The following is a 17,475-nucleotide window of genomic DNA, read 5'->3' as shown; positions in this document are numbered from 1 at the left end:
ATTGGACTTGGGCTCTAGTTCAAGGGGGTGTGTAGGAGTGCTGGTTGCTCAGATTTCTGAATGTGCTTGACCTCTTAATACATTAACACATTTTTATGTTGTACTCATTTCTTCTTTTAAACTATTTCTTGCAGCTCATTCAAGATCGGTTTCAAGACCCAGGTATGAAGACAGTTTTCATGATGATGGAAGATATTCACACGATGGTCCCCAACACCATCCTCATGACGACTGGAGAGGAGACACTAGAGAGGACTATCCAGGGCCTTCTTATAGATCTAGTAGCCCTCTCATGAGGAAAGATGATTACTACCATGACCACTATGGCCGCCCAGCCTCTCGGGACCGGGACTATGGCCGCCCAGCCTCTCGGGACCGGGACTATGGCCGCCCAACCTCTCGGGACCGGGACTATGGCCGCCCAACCTCTCGGGACCGGGACTATGGCCGCCCTACCTCTCGGGACCGGGACTATGGCCGCCCTCACCCTCGGGAATCCTCCAGATTGCATGACACTGACTTTGGCTCTTCTGAGCTCTTGGGTGATTTTAGGTCACCAGGACTTGTGGAAGAGGAGTATGGGAACATAGAAAGTCAGGATTATGACCTGGAGTATGGACTTCAATCTGAGAGTGAATTCAGACCGCCAGTACGCAGAGGCAACATCAGTAGAGGAAGGATTCTGCGAGGAAAAAATATTACAAGAGGCCTGATTAAAAATAAAGTATTTAAAGGAGATATCAAAACTCCTCTAAAGAAATGGAACACTAAAAAAACACTACCAATGACTAATCAGAAGTCAACTCTGCAACCTGATCAGATGCCAGAAACTACAGACCGTCCTAACCAGAGGTCTGCAATTGCCCAGCGCCTTAATCAGAAACTAATCCTACGACCTAATCAGAGGTCAACTGTGACAACCCAAAGGCCTGTCATCCGAATTCGTAAGTCTGAGCATGTTCTCAGACATCTTAATTTTGATCTTGTGGACAAGTCTGACATATTCTCAACCTTTGGAATAGAAATAATAAAATGGGCTGGATTTCACACAATAAAAAATGATGCAGAATTTCAGCAGCTGTTTGGGGCCCTCTTCGAGCTGGAGACAGAAACGTGTGCAAAAATGCTTGCTTCGTTCAAATGCTCACTAAAGCCAGAACACAGAGATTATTGTTTCTTTACCATCAAAAATTTACAACATGCTGCTTTGAAGACTCCCAAAGTAGACAATGAGTTCTTAAATATGTTGCTGGACAAGGGTGCCATGAAGACTAAGAACTGCTTCTTTGAAATAATAAAGCCTTTTGATAAGTACATGATGAGGCTCCAAGATCGTCTTCTAAAGAGTGTCACACCTCTGCTTATGGCCTGCAATGCCTATGAATTAAGCATCAAGACAAGTGGTTTCAGTAATTCTGGAGAAATGGCAGGTGCTTTTGAGACCACCATTTCTCTGTGTCGTAAGTCCTTGGCACTTTTGGGCCAAACCTTTGCATTAGCTTCTGCTTTCAGGCAAGAGAAAATACTTGAAGCTGTTGGTCTCCAGGAAATGGCTCCAGCACCAACGTCATTCCCAAATTTTGATGATTCAACATTATTTGGAAGAGAGTACATCGAGAACTTGAAAGCTTGGCTTGAGAAAAGTGGCTATCCAATTCAGATGAAGAAAATAGAACCCGAGTCCACAATACAGCTTAAAAAAACTGCTCCTGATACAAGACCTAAAATGAAGAGTAAGTAAAATGCCATAAAATATTTTTCTGATACATATTTATTAGATTTCCCCCTCCATGTAATCATGGAAGTGAGAGATGAAAAGGCCATGGAGTCAATCTCTCTCCAGTGCAAGACTATTCCCTATAATACACTCATTGGTGTTTTGTCTAGTCTAGATTTAAATGTTCCAAATGGTGGGACTTCCAACACTTGCCTTGACTGACAAATAACTTGCATTTCACATTTTCATAGTAGTAGTCAAATATAACTAGTCTTCACAACACCCTTTTGATGCATATAAGTAATTCTCATTTTGTATGAGAGTTAATTTGCCCAGACTATGTAGGTGGTCAGCGACAGATCCACGATTAGATTTTTACAGGATTTTACAGGGTCATGGCTCCAGCCGCAGGCTCGGTCTCTTAATCCACACTGCTTCTCATAATGACACTGTTCTAGACCTAAGAGATTGATCCTTGAAGTTTTTCCTGTTTTGTTTTTTTTAAGCCTTAATTTTCCCTTCTTTCTACTTGCATCTTTTTTGCTAATATTTTAAAAGATAGGAAAATGTAACTGTAAAAGCACAAATATTGAAAGGCAGACACAGAGGTAAATATAGGAGCTGAAGCTACTTTTGACTTTTTTTTTTATTTGACTTAAGTTTCAAGTTGGACTAGATTCCTCTAAATAAAATGAGAGCGCACACCAATCCCTGCAGTATCCCAGTAGACGCTTCTCACCAATTTATTATATTGCTGTTTGTCATGACCCTTTGTTTAGAACCCTGCCTGGATACAAAATTTGTATCTGCATCGGATCTGCAATATGCAAAAATGGTTCATGGCAATAAAGCGGATATCCGCATATTTGCAGGGCTCTAGTTATTCAGCCAAATATCAGTTCATGATACACTTCCTATCCAAGCGAACTTGAAATAGTTTTGAGTGAGATTCTGAGATGTTTTCTATCAAATGATGTGCTAAAATTTGATTATATTGCAAACAATAGCTTTTCTGTTAAGTTAAAAATTTACCTTATTAGTTCTGAAAGGTTTGTTCTTTATAATGCCAATTGCTGTTGATTTCATCATCGTGGATGTGTTGTGACTCTTTCCTCAATACTTGCTCCGTTATTTGACTGGGAATTGAAACTAGACTTAGTTAGTAATTGTCATGCTATAAAACTAGTATAATTGATCCTGGCATGTATCTTCTAACCCAACATTCTTTAATTATTACATGATCACTTCCCCCTTTTATTATCCTGATTACACCTAAAATGTCAGTCTACTGAGAATGGGCCTGTATAGTGTGTTAACAATAGCTGGCTTACTCCTGGAATATTGTTATAAACCCGGTTGGACATCTTTACATCCTGTTGACAAGAATAATACAATGACCATGCTTTTTTGTTGTTACAGTTCCACAGCGAGCTGATCGGAGAGTTGTAGAGACGATTGAAAAGCTAGTGAACAGTATTGTTACAGGTACTTTGTCAGCAAAAGAGAGAACCGCTCAAAAGAGCTGCCCTGAATATTGGTAGGTATTTTGGTGAAGTTAATTCCAAATATACAGTAGAACCTCAGAGTTATGAACACCTCAGGAATGGAGGTTGTTTGTAACTCTGAAATGTTCATAATTCTGAACAAAACATTGTGGTGCTTCTGGCAAAAGTTTACTACTGAACATTGATTTAGTACAGTTTCAAAGCTGTATTATGCAGAAGAAAAATGCTGCTTCCCCCCTTTTTTTAGTTTACATTTAACACAATACTGTACTGTATTTGGTGGTTGTTTTTCTTTGTCCCTGCTGCTTCCTGATTGTGTATCTCCGGTTCCAAATGATGTGTGGTGTACTGGTCAGTTTGTAACTCTGGTGTTTGTAACTCTGAGGGTCTACTGTAGCATAATACTTCTTTGCCCTATTTATTGTCTGATCCTGCTCCACTGAAGTCAGTGGCAACTTTGCCATTGATTTCAATGGACTTAAAATCAAGTCCATAGTGGATATTTCATCTGAATAGCTGAAAACACTTTATAAATGCTAATTAAGCTTTTTAACATACTTGGAAAGTAAGTGATATCTGCCCAGGAGTCCTAATTCTTAATCACCTGCTTTGTCTAGTAAACTAGACTCCTTTTGATCTATCAGTCCACATGCAGGAGGGCAAAAACAATTTGAGTAGAAAGCCATAAGACATTTAGGTATAATGAATGTATGTGTGTATGAATTATGTATTTAGTCCTATGCTCAGTGTTTGAAAACAGAACTTGAGACACATAATTGCATAAGCATGGTATAGTCTTAATTTTTTCAAGTAAATCTCATTTTGTTCTAACAGCAATTTGGGTGTGAAATTTAAGTTGCAACTTGAATTAAACTGAGATTGAAAAGTTTTGTAATGCTCTATTAAAGCTTGTTAGTCCAGGTTAAAATGCTATTATATGAAGTTTATTTAATTTCAGTAATTTAACATGAGTATTCTTTTTGAAGATGAAGAGGGCTGAGGCCCTGATTCAGCATTGACCTCTATGTGAGCAGATCCTTGTGCCCCCACATGTGTCCCCATGACTCCAGACAGGCACAGGGATGTGCTTGCGGGGAGCTTGCTGCAGGGTTAGGGTCTAAATTACAGAAGGTTAAAAAAGACCTGAATTTAAATCCTGGTTTAGGTTTCATATGAACAAAAACGAACTTGAATCACTTCAATCCAGTCAGTTTGTCCAGATCTTTAACAATGCCGTTTTATTTTAAAGCGACACTGTCTAGTTGAAGGTTGGTTGAGAATTGGCTTCTGAAGTCACAAATTACAGCTAGAGAGAATTTTTTCTATACTTTTCCAGTTTGTTCACTTTGCAGTTTGGACAGCACTTCGGCGCAGATTCTAGAAGTTACTTAAAACATGTGGTTAACTTTAAGCATGTGAATAGCCCTAATGTCAATGGGACTACTCATGCTTAAGTACTTTCCTAAATCCAGGAAGTATAGTTTGTGTATTGTTAATTAACTGTTGCTTCTTTACAGGCACTCAGTTTCTTTTCTTGCTGAAAAGACCTTTTATAAATAGTGTGAAGTAGAAGAAAACTTTTTTTAAATCCGAGACATACTCTTTAAAGAGCATTCTTTCTTAAAATGGAATTATTTTAAATTAGTCAGCTTTGAAAAAATTAATAAATCAAGTTGATAGCACCACTTTGAATATGATCCCCACAGTATAACTGTTTCATTACTGGCAACTTGAGCTCTATCTTAGAGCAATCTGTGATTTTGCAGCTTGACACAACTTATCTTTGCTTACTGCTTAGGAAATGGGACTACTGCTTATCTGAGGAAAACCCATACCTGCAGGTTGTTTTTACCAGGATAGGGCATCCTATATACTATCAACTACCATGATGTTCTTGAAATTATTGAAGGTTGATTTCAGTATATGTTTTCATTACACACGCTGCATGCATTTTTCTTTTCCAATGTAGGTTCTTGTCTGAGGAGGATAGTCTAGAATACAAATATTACAGACTGAAGTTATCAGAGATGCAAAGATTGACATCATCTTCAAAGGAGGGAGGCAGAGAGGGGAAAACACCAGAAGAATCTGCAACAGAATCAATGAGGGCAATGTTATATGCGAGGAAAGTAGCAAGTATCAAGAAAAGGCTCTTTAAAAGAAAAAGACTTGGAATTTTTACACAATATGGAGTTAGAGGCAGGAAAGTGAGAAAATCAACTATAGGAACACAAACTCTGCTTTCAGCTGGTACGATGCTGAAACGTCAAGACAAGCTCAGCCAAGGTTCGGTTCAGTCAAAATCTTCCATATCAGAAATCAGCATGTCGGAGAAGAACTCTTCATTGGACACAGCTGGATCCTCACAGCATGCCACCAGTCCGGAAGTCTCTCTGTCACTCGAAGAAGTGGCAGACACTGAGGATTTATTGGCATCCACTGGACATTCCCAGTCACTGTTGTCTCAATTTCCTGATGGTAGGTGAAGATCTTAAATGCTCTAGCAGTATGAGCAAGGCATTAGTTCAGATGTCAGTAAAATACTCTACTTGGTGTCATTATTTACCATGTCATAGTGTCTTGAGATTTCAGTTACTTTAGATCCCATTGTTCTAAGCACTGTACAAACGTACTGTTTTCTTACTTGCAGTGGATGCTAAAACAATGGAAACTGCTGAGAAGCTGGCCAAGTTTGTTGCTCAGGTTGGACCAGAAATTGAGCAGTTCAGCATAGATAATAGTGCAGATAACCCAGATCTTTGGTGAGTAACCTATATATCCCTTTGTGTAAATAGTCTAATAAGAGAAATTACAACACCAAGCTTTTAATGTAGAATTACTGTTTGACATATAGATCTGTCTTTTGGCTATTGGTAGCATTAAATTACATAGATTTTTGTTTAATATCACTCTCTTTTGGTCCTTAAAGAAGATATAAATTGTAACGTTTAAATATTTTTAGGAATGTAGGATTTGGATTTGTTTTACCAAGTCAGATTATTTGTCCATCTTGTTTAACTCAGCGGTTCTCAAACTGGGGTCCGTGAGTCATGTCCAGGGCCACCAGCCCTGCTGATCAACTCGTCGTCCTCCCTCCTAGCGCCTCCTGCACACTGCTGAACAGCTGTTCCATGGTATGCAGGAGGCACTGGTGGGAGGGGGAGATGTGTGCACAGGGCGCGCTCGGCGGTGGGAGTGGAAAGAGGAGAGGTGGGGTGGATTGGGGGCTGGGGCTAAGCGGGAGTTGAGCAGCCCCAGGGAAAATTAGAAGCTGTCTTGGAGGTCCGTGAAACATTTTAAATCAAAATAGGAGTCCTTGGGTTGCTAAAGTTTGAGAGCCGCTGGTTTAACCACTAATTGACCACTAATGGAGATGATATCTGAAGCTTGAGAGGAGGCCAAAATCTCTCCAGAATGCACAGTTGTGATAGATGGGAGATGTAATTTTTTTACATCCACAGCCAGTCATCTTGCACCCCAACGCAATTCTTTGAGGGTGTCGTCAAACATGGACAAGCGTGATCTAGTGGATACAGTGTGCTTGAACTTTCAGAAAGCCTCTGACAAGGACCCTCATCAAAGGCTCTTAAGCAAAGTAGTCAGTTAACGGATAAGAGGGAAGTTCCTCTCATGGATCAGTAACTGGCTAAAGGGTAGGAATAAATGGTCAGCTTTCCCAGTGGAGAAAGGTAAATAGTGTGGTTCCCAAAAGATCTGTACTTGGGCTTGTGCTGTTCAACATATTCATAAATGTTCTGGGAAAAGGGGTAAATGGCGAGGTGGCATTGTTTGCAGATAATACAAAATTAATCAAGATAGTGAAGTCCAAAGCTCAGAGGGGTAGCCATGTTAGTCTGGATCTGTAAAAAGCAACAGAGAGTCCTATGACACCTTATAGACTAACAAATGTATTGGAGCATAAGCTTTCGTGGGTGAATGCCCACTTCCTCAGACGCATGTAATGGAAATTTCCAAAGGCAGGTATAAATATGCAGGCAAGAATCAGGCTCGAGATAACAAGGTTAGTTCAATCAGGGAGGATGAGGCCCTCTTCTAGCAGCTGAGGTGTGAACACCAAGGGAGGAGAAACTGCTTTTGTAGTTGGCTAGCCATTCAGTCTTTGTTTAATCCTGAGCTGATGGTTGTCAAATTTGCAAATGAACTGAAGCTCAGCAGTTTCTCTTTGAAGTCTGGTCCTGACATTGTAGGATGGCTACCTTTAAATCTGCTATTGTGTGTCCAGGGAGGTTGAAGTGAACCTATTAGCCAAGATGGTCAGAGATGCAGTTCCATGCTTTGGGTCTCTAAACCTCAGGCTGCCAGAAGCTGGGACTAAACAATGGGATGGGTTGCTTGATAAATTGCCCTGTTCTGTTTGTTTCCTCTGAAGCATCTGGCACAGGAAGACAGGACACTGGGCTAGATGGACCATTGGTCTGACCAACTATGGCCATTCTTACGTTCTGACCTCTTTAAACTTTAGGACTTTAAACACAATAGGTCAAATCTTCTTACGGCTCTACTGCTTTCTGTGGGGCTGTGCCAGTTTGTGCCAAATCTTTTGTTGGTGTAATGCCATTTGTGTTTGTCGAATTGGACCAAGAGATTTTTTTTACATGTGGTTGGGAGTTCCTATAGTATTTCATAATAGTACAAAAGTACCAGTGTAATAACTACATCTAATCTTTTTTACTAAATCCATTTTAAATATCTAACTTTATGGTAACTCATAGGAATTTTCTTTTAGTTGTTGAATTTAAGTGCTTTTCAATGCAATTTGTTTCTGCAATGCTTCCAGGTTTCTGCAAGACCAAAACAGTTCTGCTTTCAAATTTTATCGAATGAAAGTCTATGAATTGTGCCCATCCATCAACTTTAGTGCTGTTTCAGAAATAGCTGCACTTGGGGAAAGTGATAAACCTGACGAAAGAAATTTGGATAATTTAGAAGAGGAGGAGGAAGAAGAGGAGGATGACGACAATGAGGAGGAAGAAGAAGAAGCTGAACTTGAGAATATCTCCCAGACCTTGGAAGAAGTGGAAATGGAGCATGCAGAGGAGGGGGAAGAAGAGGTCTCAGCAGGTGGTGCTGAGGAGATCGCATCCAAAGAGATGCTGTCCAGAACAGGAGAAGAAACTTCAACAGGTGAAATGCAGCCAAGCTCAGCTTCTGATAGTACTACACCAAATCTGTCAACACAGGTGCCAGCTTCTGCTCCTGGTACCCCTTTCCCTCGCAAAAGAATCAGCAGCAAATCTCTGAAAGTTGGCATGATTCCTGCATCTAAGAGGGTCTGCCTCATAGAAGAACCAAAAGGTAAGTATCATTTCAAGGATGTTTTTTGGCCCTCGGCAAGAGTACCTGAATTCTATATATTTGTGGTACTTGGTTTAATAAAGTGAATTTAAAAAATATGCACTTCAGTTGTCTGTCTACTAGTAGCCATTGGCACATCCCAGTGAACAGGTGGACAGTCATTGCATTCTGGTGCAATAGTAAAACTTGCTTCTAACTTATGTGTGTTGTAAGGTTGACTCAACAATGCTTGTATTCATTGAGCATATATAGCGATTGCATACCCACACTCCTCTCTGCTGTTGATTAAACAAAGTGATAAAAAGGTGGGTTGGTGAGGGATTTCCATCACTTGTTTCTAGTTTTGAGCAATGTGTCAAATCTGGCAATGAATGTATTTAAAAAGTCAGACTAATACTTTCATGTTGTAAAATGTTCATAACAGTTAATCAGGAAGTATTTTGGTTTGATATTTGTATCTCAAAAGTTAAGTGGAATTTGTAAAGTAATTTGACAGTATGGCCATGTTATCTCTTTTTTTGTGTTCTAAAAGAACAAATTCTAACAGTTGAGTGATACTTATGTTGAAAACTGACTACTGCACATGTTCACGAACTACTTTCATGTGTGTCTTTACCACACACAAATAAAAATGGTCTATGAATAGATGACTCCATATGTGCTGTGGGAACAAGACACAATGAACTGATTTATGTGCCAGTCTTGACTTGGCTTGCGACCAAAACATTTTCAAAGTCAGTGGAGCTGAAACAGATATGAAGTCTTTGCAGAATTTGATCCTTGGACTATATTACTTTTTGGGGAGATTGTCAAAGGTACAAAGAGCAGTTAGGTGCCTGATTCCCATTGGAGTTAATTGCCTAGCTCCCACATGTGCCTTTGAAAATCTTTGGTTTTGGTGCACTCTAACCTTAATGTCCTTGGTAGCAGTAGTAGATTAAGGCATTAAATGGGAGTCATGCATATGAATATGTATTTTGCTAGTTCCATATTCAAATTGGTCATCTTTGTGATTGACTTTTGTCTTTGCTTTAATTCCCAGTTCATGAACCTGTCAGAATTGCTTATGACAGACCCCGTGGCCGCCCAGTTACAAAGAAGAAGAAGGTGAGGAAACTCTGTGTTTAATTTCACTCTATCTTGTGAAAACAGTTCTTTTGCAGTTCCGAAAATGTCTGCCATTGATTTCATGGCAATCCGAACCTTAGGCCTGGATCCTGCAAGGAACAGTGCACTGTTTGAGAGTAGCCAACTTCCCTCCACTCCCAGGCCAGACAGTGGAAGGTGACAAAGCTCAACACCCCCACAGATTAGGGCCCTTCTTGAATAATTCAATCATTTGTTAATCTGGTAGCTTTCTCTTACCTCTTAGAATAATTTTATAAGGCTGATATAAGTGTGGTCAAATGGAGTTTTTGTAATAGTGAGTGGGTTAATGTTTCAAATTTCTCATCCTGCTTTTGTTATCAGAAAACACAACTATTAAAAAGAAAATAGTGTGCTCTAACGCTTTCCTATTTTTGATAGTGTGATTAAACAAATCAATGTCACAAAATAAAGGTAGTTTGTCAGGTACATTAGTTTAGTACTCTGTAAATTGGCTACACAAACAATTACTCTTCAGAAGACATTTTCCATCCAGATGAAGAAACCTGTCACTTAAGCATATACTTTTAACTCTGTTTCTGTACATTCAGGAACTTGGAAACACTCAATTTGCAGAAGGTTTCTGGTGAAGAGATCAAACTGGTGGCTGCTTTCTGTACCAAAAACTCTCCCCCTGCTTTCTCTCTCTGCAGAAACCAAAAGACTTAGACTTTTTACACAAGAAATTAACAGTTAAGAATGTGGGTTTCCAGATGCTTCAGAAGATGGGCTGGCAAGAAGGACGTGGTCTTGGTTCACAAGGAAAAGGAATCAAAGAGCCTGTGAAAGTGTATGTAATGGGAACAAACTGCAGAAATATTAGACATATTTGGAAAATGCTTCTAGTAGCAATTGTGGGTCCCTGTCCTGTCCTGAGGGGATTGGTCCTATGTCTTATTCCCACTCTTGGTCTGCTCCTTGGGCTGGTCAGAGTTGAGACTGGAGGCCTTGTGTCTCTACTAATGAGATTGGGTGGAAGTTGGTGTTCTAAGGGGAGGCTGTTTCCTGCCATCTGAATGGACATTGCTGAAGGCTGGGAGGAAATGCTTCCTGAGGCTCTTGATTTACACCACCTAAACTCTGGAGAGCACCCTGCTGTGTGTGGAAGCCTTGTAATAACATAGGGGTGCTCCATTAGAAGGAAAACGCATAGATTTTACCTTGCAAGCTCTTTGCATGCAGAATTCCAATTGGTGCCTGGATATTGCCATGATGTATGCATTGTAATATATAAATAGACTTCATAGGAGTTCCACACACAGTACTTATGTGTTAAGGTAATACACCATCTCCACTGTAAACCTAAGATTCTTTCCACTGCATCCTGCAAAGAGGTAAGTGCATCTCCTAGAAGGTAAGCATGCTTTTCTCTTGAAATGCACACATTATTATTTTTCAATCTTTTCTAAGTTTTAAGAATGTCTTCTCCAGTGTCCTCTTCCAGCCAAGATAGTAGGTTATAGTTCTTCCAAGCTGCAAATAGAAACACAGAGCACAAAAAAAATTGTGATTTCACTCCACCAACTACATGGGAAAAACTCTAGCTGACTGAAGTACTTTGTTGGTTTATTGTTTATTTTCTTAGGGAAAAATTTTCCCATCTCTCTCTTCAACAGAATTAGTTAATTTATTTGGGTGTCTTTTAACCAAGTGTGTGTTTCTTTGTACTTCTGGGACACCCTGTGGTTAGGTGGCCTATCACCTTAGTCTCCCATCTCCTTCCTTCAGATGGGAATGCCCTATGGGAAAGCACCTCATCTGGTCTATACCTTTCTACTCTCTGCCAGACTACTGGATCCTTAGCTTCCAGAACTCCTCATCCCAACACACTTGGAGAAGCCAAAAGCACACGCAGTTCCTTGATTTCCCCAGCACGCAATTAATAGTTGAGTGTTAAAGCCTGTTTGGTCAATCCAGGTGTGAACCTACCAGGTTCTGAAGAAGGTTTAGATCCTCTCTAAAGGGAAGCGTTTTAGGTATGAAAATATGCTGTTGATTTTTGTTTTTTTCCAACTAAAGTTAGCTGCTCTATCACTCATGGAAAGGCACTTGCCCAGAGCAGACAAGTGAGAACTGTTTGTGCATGTACTCCTTGTACACAGCTCTCAGGAAAATTGTGCTGCCATTTTTGGTCTAATGTACAGAGGGAGTTGCAGCTATGTTTCTAGGTAACTCCAAAGCACTAGAGTCTTTAATGGTCTCCAGTGCTCTTTCCTTTCTCTCTGGAGACAAGTCTCGGGCCCAAATCTGAGATTATCTCAATGTGAGTGAGGCTGTCCTGGGCAATTTACCTTTTTGTGTATCACTGTAGTGACCTTAATTGCTGTCCAGTGCAGCTTTTCATTTATTCAAGGTGATCCATGGTCCTCCATTTGGAAATGCTGTATGCTTTAGAAACCATCAGCCCTTCTGTGGACAAGTACTAGCTGAGATGTGGTTAGAAGGCCCACAAATTGGGTAATTCTATCTCACCAAAGAGAAATGTACAGAAGTAATATGTGTGAAGATTTAGAGGCAGTCCAATGTAATGTTAGCATAGCCTTTTATTGCTGTGTTACAGCAACAAGAGCATTTGCCTCCAGGATTGTTGCACACAGACATGTCAATCTTCTTGTATGTGGAGATGGAACAGAAGCTTGAGGCTTGCCTATGACAGGGAAAAGATAATGGCTAGTCTTGGAAACATTGAGAATAACATCCCTTTTCTCCTCTTGGGTTTCTCTTCCTTCTTCCATAGCGGAGATAAGAGATGGGGAACATGATGCCTCCTGCTGGAGCCAGTAGTTACAGAAAGTTCAGTTATGGGAAGCCCCTGCTGGTCTTGCGTTCCTCTTTCTGTTTCAGAGAAGTGATTTGTGTCAGCTGTGGATCTGGCCAGTTCCGAGATTGAACTGAGGGAAGGTAAATGTGAAGGCAGAAGAGCTTTAGATGATCACTCTTATAACCATTCTAATCTCTAACTTCTCTGATTAGTCACTTGTACTCTTGCCCTGAAAGTTATCCCAGAAGGGGGACTCTACAATACTTACCATATCAACAATAAAGTCTTCCTGGTTCACAAATCCATTATTACCTAAGCACCAATGGTTGGCGCTGTACAAGACAGAAAATGAAGACAGTCCTTGCCCTGAAGTGCTGACAACCTAAAAGATGAAACAGAAGGAATGCATTGGGAGGTCGAGAGGAATGATTAAGCTATGACATGTTACAGGCACATTTATTTGTTCCCTATTGTGGGCATCACAGAAATATCTTTGGGAAGATTGTTAATGCAGTGAGGGTGGTGACTTGGTGAACTAGGATGGGAATGGCATGTTTCTGTGGGGCATATGGAAAAAGGCACATTTTGGACATTGGCCTATCTCTGCTAGGAAGCCACAGAATTGTTGAATTGTTTTTATGCTCTTCCTACAGAGAGTTTTTTAACTTGATCTTGCTGCTCCCAAGGCAGATTCTAATACTGCAGGGATTGCAAGGAAAAAACATCTTTCTGGGACTTGGTTGCAGGCACAAAAGTCCCTGCGGACTGCAAAGGCTCAATCTACTATTAAGAGTGCACAAATATTCCAGGGCTGTATGACCATCTACTTGGCTTATGTGGCCATGGCTATATAGTTACAGAAATTAGATAACGAGGATGGTTTCTTTCTTGATGCCACTTACGCCATCTGAGTTTCCACTTGTGGTACAGCAAACCCAATTACAGCTCACCCGACCCTGTGGTTGTGTTCAGGGCTGATAACTTGCCCTCTGATTATTTTTTTCTCCAACATGAAGGCAGAGTGCTTAGTTTCCAAGAGATCTGGTGGTTTCTGTGCCATTTTGGATTTTAGAAACAATGCTACTTTGGGGTGCCATCATTTTGAATAGGGACCATGTGTGTCATGAATCAGGTGATCAATCCAGAGGAGTTTATTTGAAATTGATCTAGATAACTACCTATATTTCCATTTATTCAGCAATATCACACAACCTTGGCTTTTTTTCTGTTTCTGTCTGCGGGGAGGAAAAGCTATAAACAGTTGGCCTGGCATATTAAGGGACACAGAGAAACTGAATTAGATCCTTACTCTGTAACTCTCTCTTTGAAACTATTGTTATTTTACATCTTTTCTGCACTTTGTCAAATAATGTATTTGAATCAAATTGTGCTAACTATCCATTTTACTCCCTAGGGGTACTACCTCTGCAGGGGAGGGCTTGGGTGCTGCAGGGGAAGAAAATAAAGAAGATACATTTGATGTTTTCCGTCAAAGAATGATACAAATGTACAGGCAGAAAAGAGCAAGTAAATAGGTATGTGCAATGGACAAATCTGGTTTATGAATTCCTGCAAATATTAAAATACTGCAGTTAAAAAGTCTTCCTTTGAACAGAAGTGTTAGTGTGTTTCCACAAATGCACCTGGGTTTTTATTATTTCATGAAAATCCAGAACTACTTTGGACTGCTGAATTACCCAACATCTTACTTTCTAGGTATGACGCAAGAGACTCATTTGCTAGAAAACATGGACATGCAAAAGCAGCTGTGTGAAAGGTTTTCGGCATGCTGCCAGTATGAAGAACACTTTGTGCTGTGGCAGTGAACTTGAATACTAATGTACCAAAAACATTTTCCAAGATTAAAGTTAGCCTTGTACTTAGATGTGCAAGCTGACAACTTGGATGTCATCTTCTGAGGAAGAAACAACTGATTTGCTCTCAGACGTGCCTGTTTACCTTTCGCTTTGGCCAAGAATGCCTACTATGTGACAAGATGGTTTGCTCCAAACAATGTAAGCAACACAAAAAATATGAGCTGGAAAACCAGTCTGCCCCTTTCTCAGGCTGAGAAGATTTTCAAATTCAGATCTCTTTGAGAGATGGTTTTCCTCAGTACCAGATGTTGCTTTATTTTACTAAGCTTTTTTTGAATGGATGCATCTTTTGAACTGCTGCTATGATCTGGACAAAGCAGTTCTTGATATTTTTTTCCATTCATAGAACAATTTAAGAACAAAACCTTTTTAAAATAAGCATGCAGGCATGTATGAATCCATGCCTACCTATGTAGGACTAACATAATGAATCCATATAAGAACTTCCAACTATTCTGCCTAACAAAAATTTCAGCTGCTCAGATTTTCACTGTAACAAGCAAGCAGTACCAATTTCAAGTGTACTTGTTTTTACGTGACTTTGCAGGTCTTGCTCAATAAAATCTTGTATAGTTTCTTTCCCTCAAAGAAATAAATCTGCAAACAAGGTGTAACTTGGATTCTGCAGAGGATTGGAACTATGTTTTAAAATAGTATTGGAAGTCAAATACAGAAGATCATCTGGAAGCCGAACATCTGTTTTGTAAGTCAGAGCATCACTTTAGGGAGTCAGCTTATTTCTAAGCCTATTGAATATTGCTCTTCAGAAGTTCTTTGACTGCAGGACTCCAGGAAAATGAAACAAAACCTGAAGTTGTTAAAGAACTTTGTATTCCATTGTTCTCTCTTTATTTAAATCAAAGATGAGACTCCAGTAGTATACTCTGTGCTTCAGTAACAAACAAAAAAAAAAAGTATTCTTGGTGAAGCCGTTCCGAAGAAATGATTGAAGACTTAGCAGTAGTATTGAAGACAAATGTTCAAGGTCTAGTTGATCATTTATCTTTCACCAGGTTTGCATGTCATAAAGAATCCATGACTGGATTGCTCGAAGTGACTATTTAATAATATCAGTTGCACTTTTTAGCCTGCTCCTTTTTCTCCATCATTACACTTCTAAAAATAGTTGAGCCTTCACTTTTTTTTTAATGTGACAATGGCAGATTACTTCCTCTTGAAAGAGAATTTGTCTTGATCTGATGTATGTTTGGCTTACTAGGTGTGCAGGTTTGTTAATGATTTCATCTGGCACCATGCTGCTTGTAATGCAAACAGCTTATGGTACAGTCAATACAAGTATCGTACAGTAAAGCAGCAGTGTCTGGCATTCCTAAATGATGAATATGCAAGAAAACTTGATCTCTAGTTATCAACTCACCTGTGCCTATTGGGCAAAGAACAGTCATCTCGTTCTAAAAATAAATAAACCTGCCAATTGAAAGGGAGTATCTTAATTTTCATTCTTTAGCACCAAAACCTTTCCATTCCTGTAAAATCAATTTACTTAGTTTATGAAAGCAAGATTTCTTTGCTTTGTGTGTGTGTGTGAAAGCAATAAGCTACAATACCATGCCACAGTGTAATTTTCTGGTCACTCAATTTTAATAGCTTGAAAGCACATGACCGCTAAAAACAGCAAATAGCAGATAGAGAAATGATTGTCATGTTGGTACTGTTAAATTTTTCCATGAACGTCATGCTTCTCCACCTTTACATTACAAGAAGTTAGAGCATCCAGGACCTTAAATACAACTGTATGTTCTCAAAGCTTGCCTGATTCATCATACTTTATTCAAGATATTTGGTGATACTACAAAGATTTATCCCATAGGCTTTGCTTGGAAATGTTTAGAAGCATAAACCGCATAATCATGTTGGAGAAAGGCTGCCTTTAAGTTCAGCTGGTACAATATTTGGCAGTATTACACTTACTTGATAGGTTCCTATTTGGAGATGTTTTCCACTGCACTTTTTCCCTTTCCCATGATTAATTAGACGTGTTGAATGCAAAAACGGAGGGTTTTTTGTTTCTGTTTTTAAAAGAGGAGTTCCACCATTCATGGTCTGTTGTAGAATGATGCTCTGGAACCAATAGTGTCGGCCCCAGAGTTATTTCTCATACCCACTAATATGGGTTTAACTTTCCTTTGTTTCATTGATGAAGCTGCCATTGTTGCTGTTTTACAATTATTTTATTTTTTTCCCCACATGCTTCCAGTTCACCTCTTCTTTCACATTTACATTTTGGAAGAAAATCTCTTGAGTACATGCTGTGCTATTTGCAGAAAAAGACACAAATCAGCGTGTGGCTTCACACTATGTTGGGATGCATTTTCTCAGCCCCCTCGACCCTGATCACCATTCTGGGCTGTTCTGGTTTAAACAGATTGGGCACAGTACCATTTGGGGTACATTTGCTGAACACCTACTTATCCAGTCTGGAAAAATTCAGTATCCAGATTGGAAAATGGTACATTCCCTGCTGATTTCAACTCAATTTAGAGCAATTTCCTTGAGTATTATGCACTCTTGAAAATGAATGTGAACAGTAGTTCCTAAGGGAATCTTAATCTGCTGCCCTGGATAACTGTAGTATGGTCAATCTTTCTTGTGCCAAGCGTTAATTTTGGACAAGATATCAGCAGAGCAGCACTGGTGCTAAGATTCCAGTGTTGCTCTCAAGTGGGTTTCTGTGTACCACTTTTATCTTGTTTTACCAAGAGATGACCTTACTCTCCTTTGGCAAAAGGAATTCCCCTCCCCCCTTTATTTGAACCTGCTTTTGCAGGCAGCTCTGATTTGAAAATTTAAATACAGGTACATATGTGAAACATTGTGCAGATACATTGCCTTGTTTACTAGTTTCTTTTCTGTTATTTTAGTTTCCAGGCTCTCTTCCATGAAGACTACAAGCATCAGTGAACATTTTAACTAACTTCAGTGGTGTGTCTGCTGTCTTTTGGTTGTTTTTACTGTTGATGATCTTGTAGAGCAATTTGCTAGTTTTTGTTCTGTGCAAATTGGCAGTAGTGCTAAGCTAGTAAAATAGATGCTTATATTATTGGATAACTAAAGTTTCTTTTTAGTACAAGTAAAGATGTTAGCATTGTTAATCTTTTAAAATCTGCAATAAATGTAGAGGCAAACAGTTTC

At 39.6% G+C, this 17,475-nt stretch overlaps 1 protein-coding gene across 3 annotated transcripts in view; it reads left to right on the top strand.

Moving 5' to 3' along the window:
- Positions 1-17,475, top strand: part of SUGP2 (SURP and G-patch domain containing 2) — a 19,270-nt gene extending 1,795 nt beyond the window's left edge. Inside the window, exons 3-11 of one of the 3 annotated variants that reach the window (XM_039515934.1) lie at positions 135-1,733; positions 3,137-3,254; positions 5,192-5,700; positions 5,873-5,984; positions 8,021-8,538; positions 9,581-9,645; positions 10,338-10,474; positions 13,860-13,980; positions 17,205-17,475. In XM_039515934.1, coding sequence (XP_039371868.1) covers positions 135-1,733; positions 3,137-3,254; positions 5,192-5,700; positions 5,873-5,984; positions 8,021-8,538; positions 9,581-9,645; positions 10,338-10,474; positions 13,860-13,980 — 3,179 coding nt within the window. In that variant the 3' untranslated portion in view covers positions 17,205-17,475. Of the gene's footprint in view, positions 1-134; positions 1,734-3,136; positions 3,255-5,191; positions 5,701-5,872; positions 5,985-8,020; positions 8,539-9,580; positions 9,646-10,337; positions 10,475-13,859; positions 13,981-14,161 lie in introns of all 3 variants that reach the window. The other 2 variants (XM_039515935.1, XM_039515933.1) reach the window with 2 other exon arrangements.

The sequence above is a fragment of the Mauremys reevesii genome, linkage group 26, assembly GCF_016161935.1.
Source record: "Mauremys reevesii isolate NIE-2019 linkage group 26, ASM1616193v1, whole genome shotgun sequence".
NCBI lineage: Eukaryota > Metazoa > Chordata > Testudines > Geoemydidae > Mauremys > Mauremys reevesii.
Note: the sequence above shows the minus strand (reverse complement) of the source record. Positions and strands in the feature narration are given on the sequence as shown.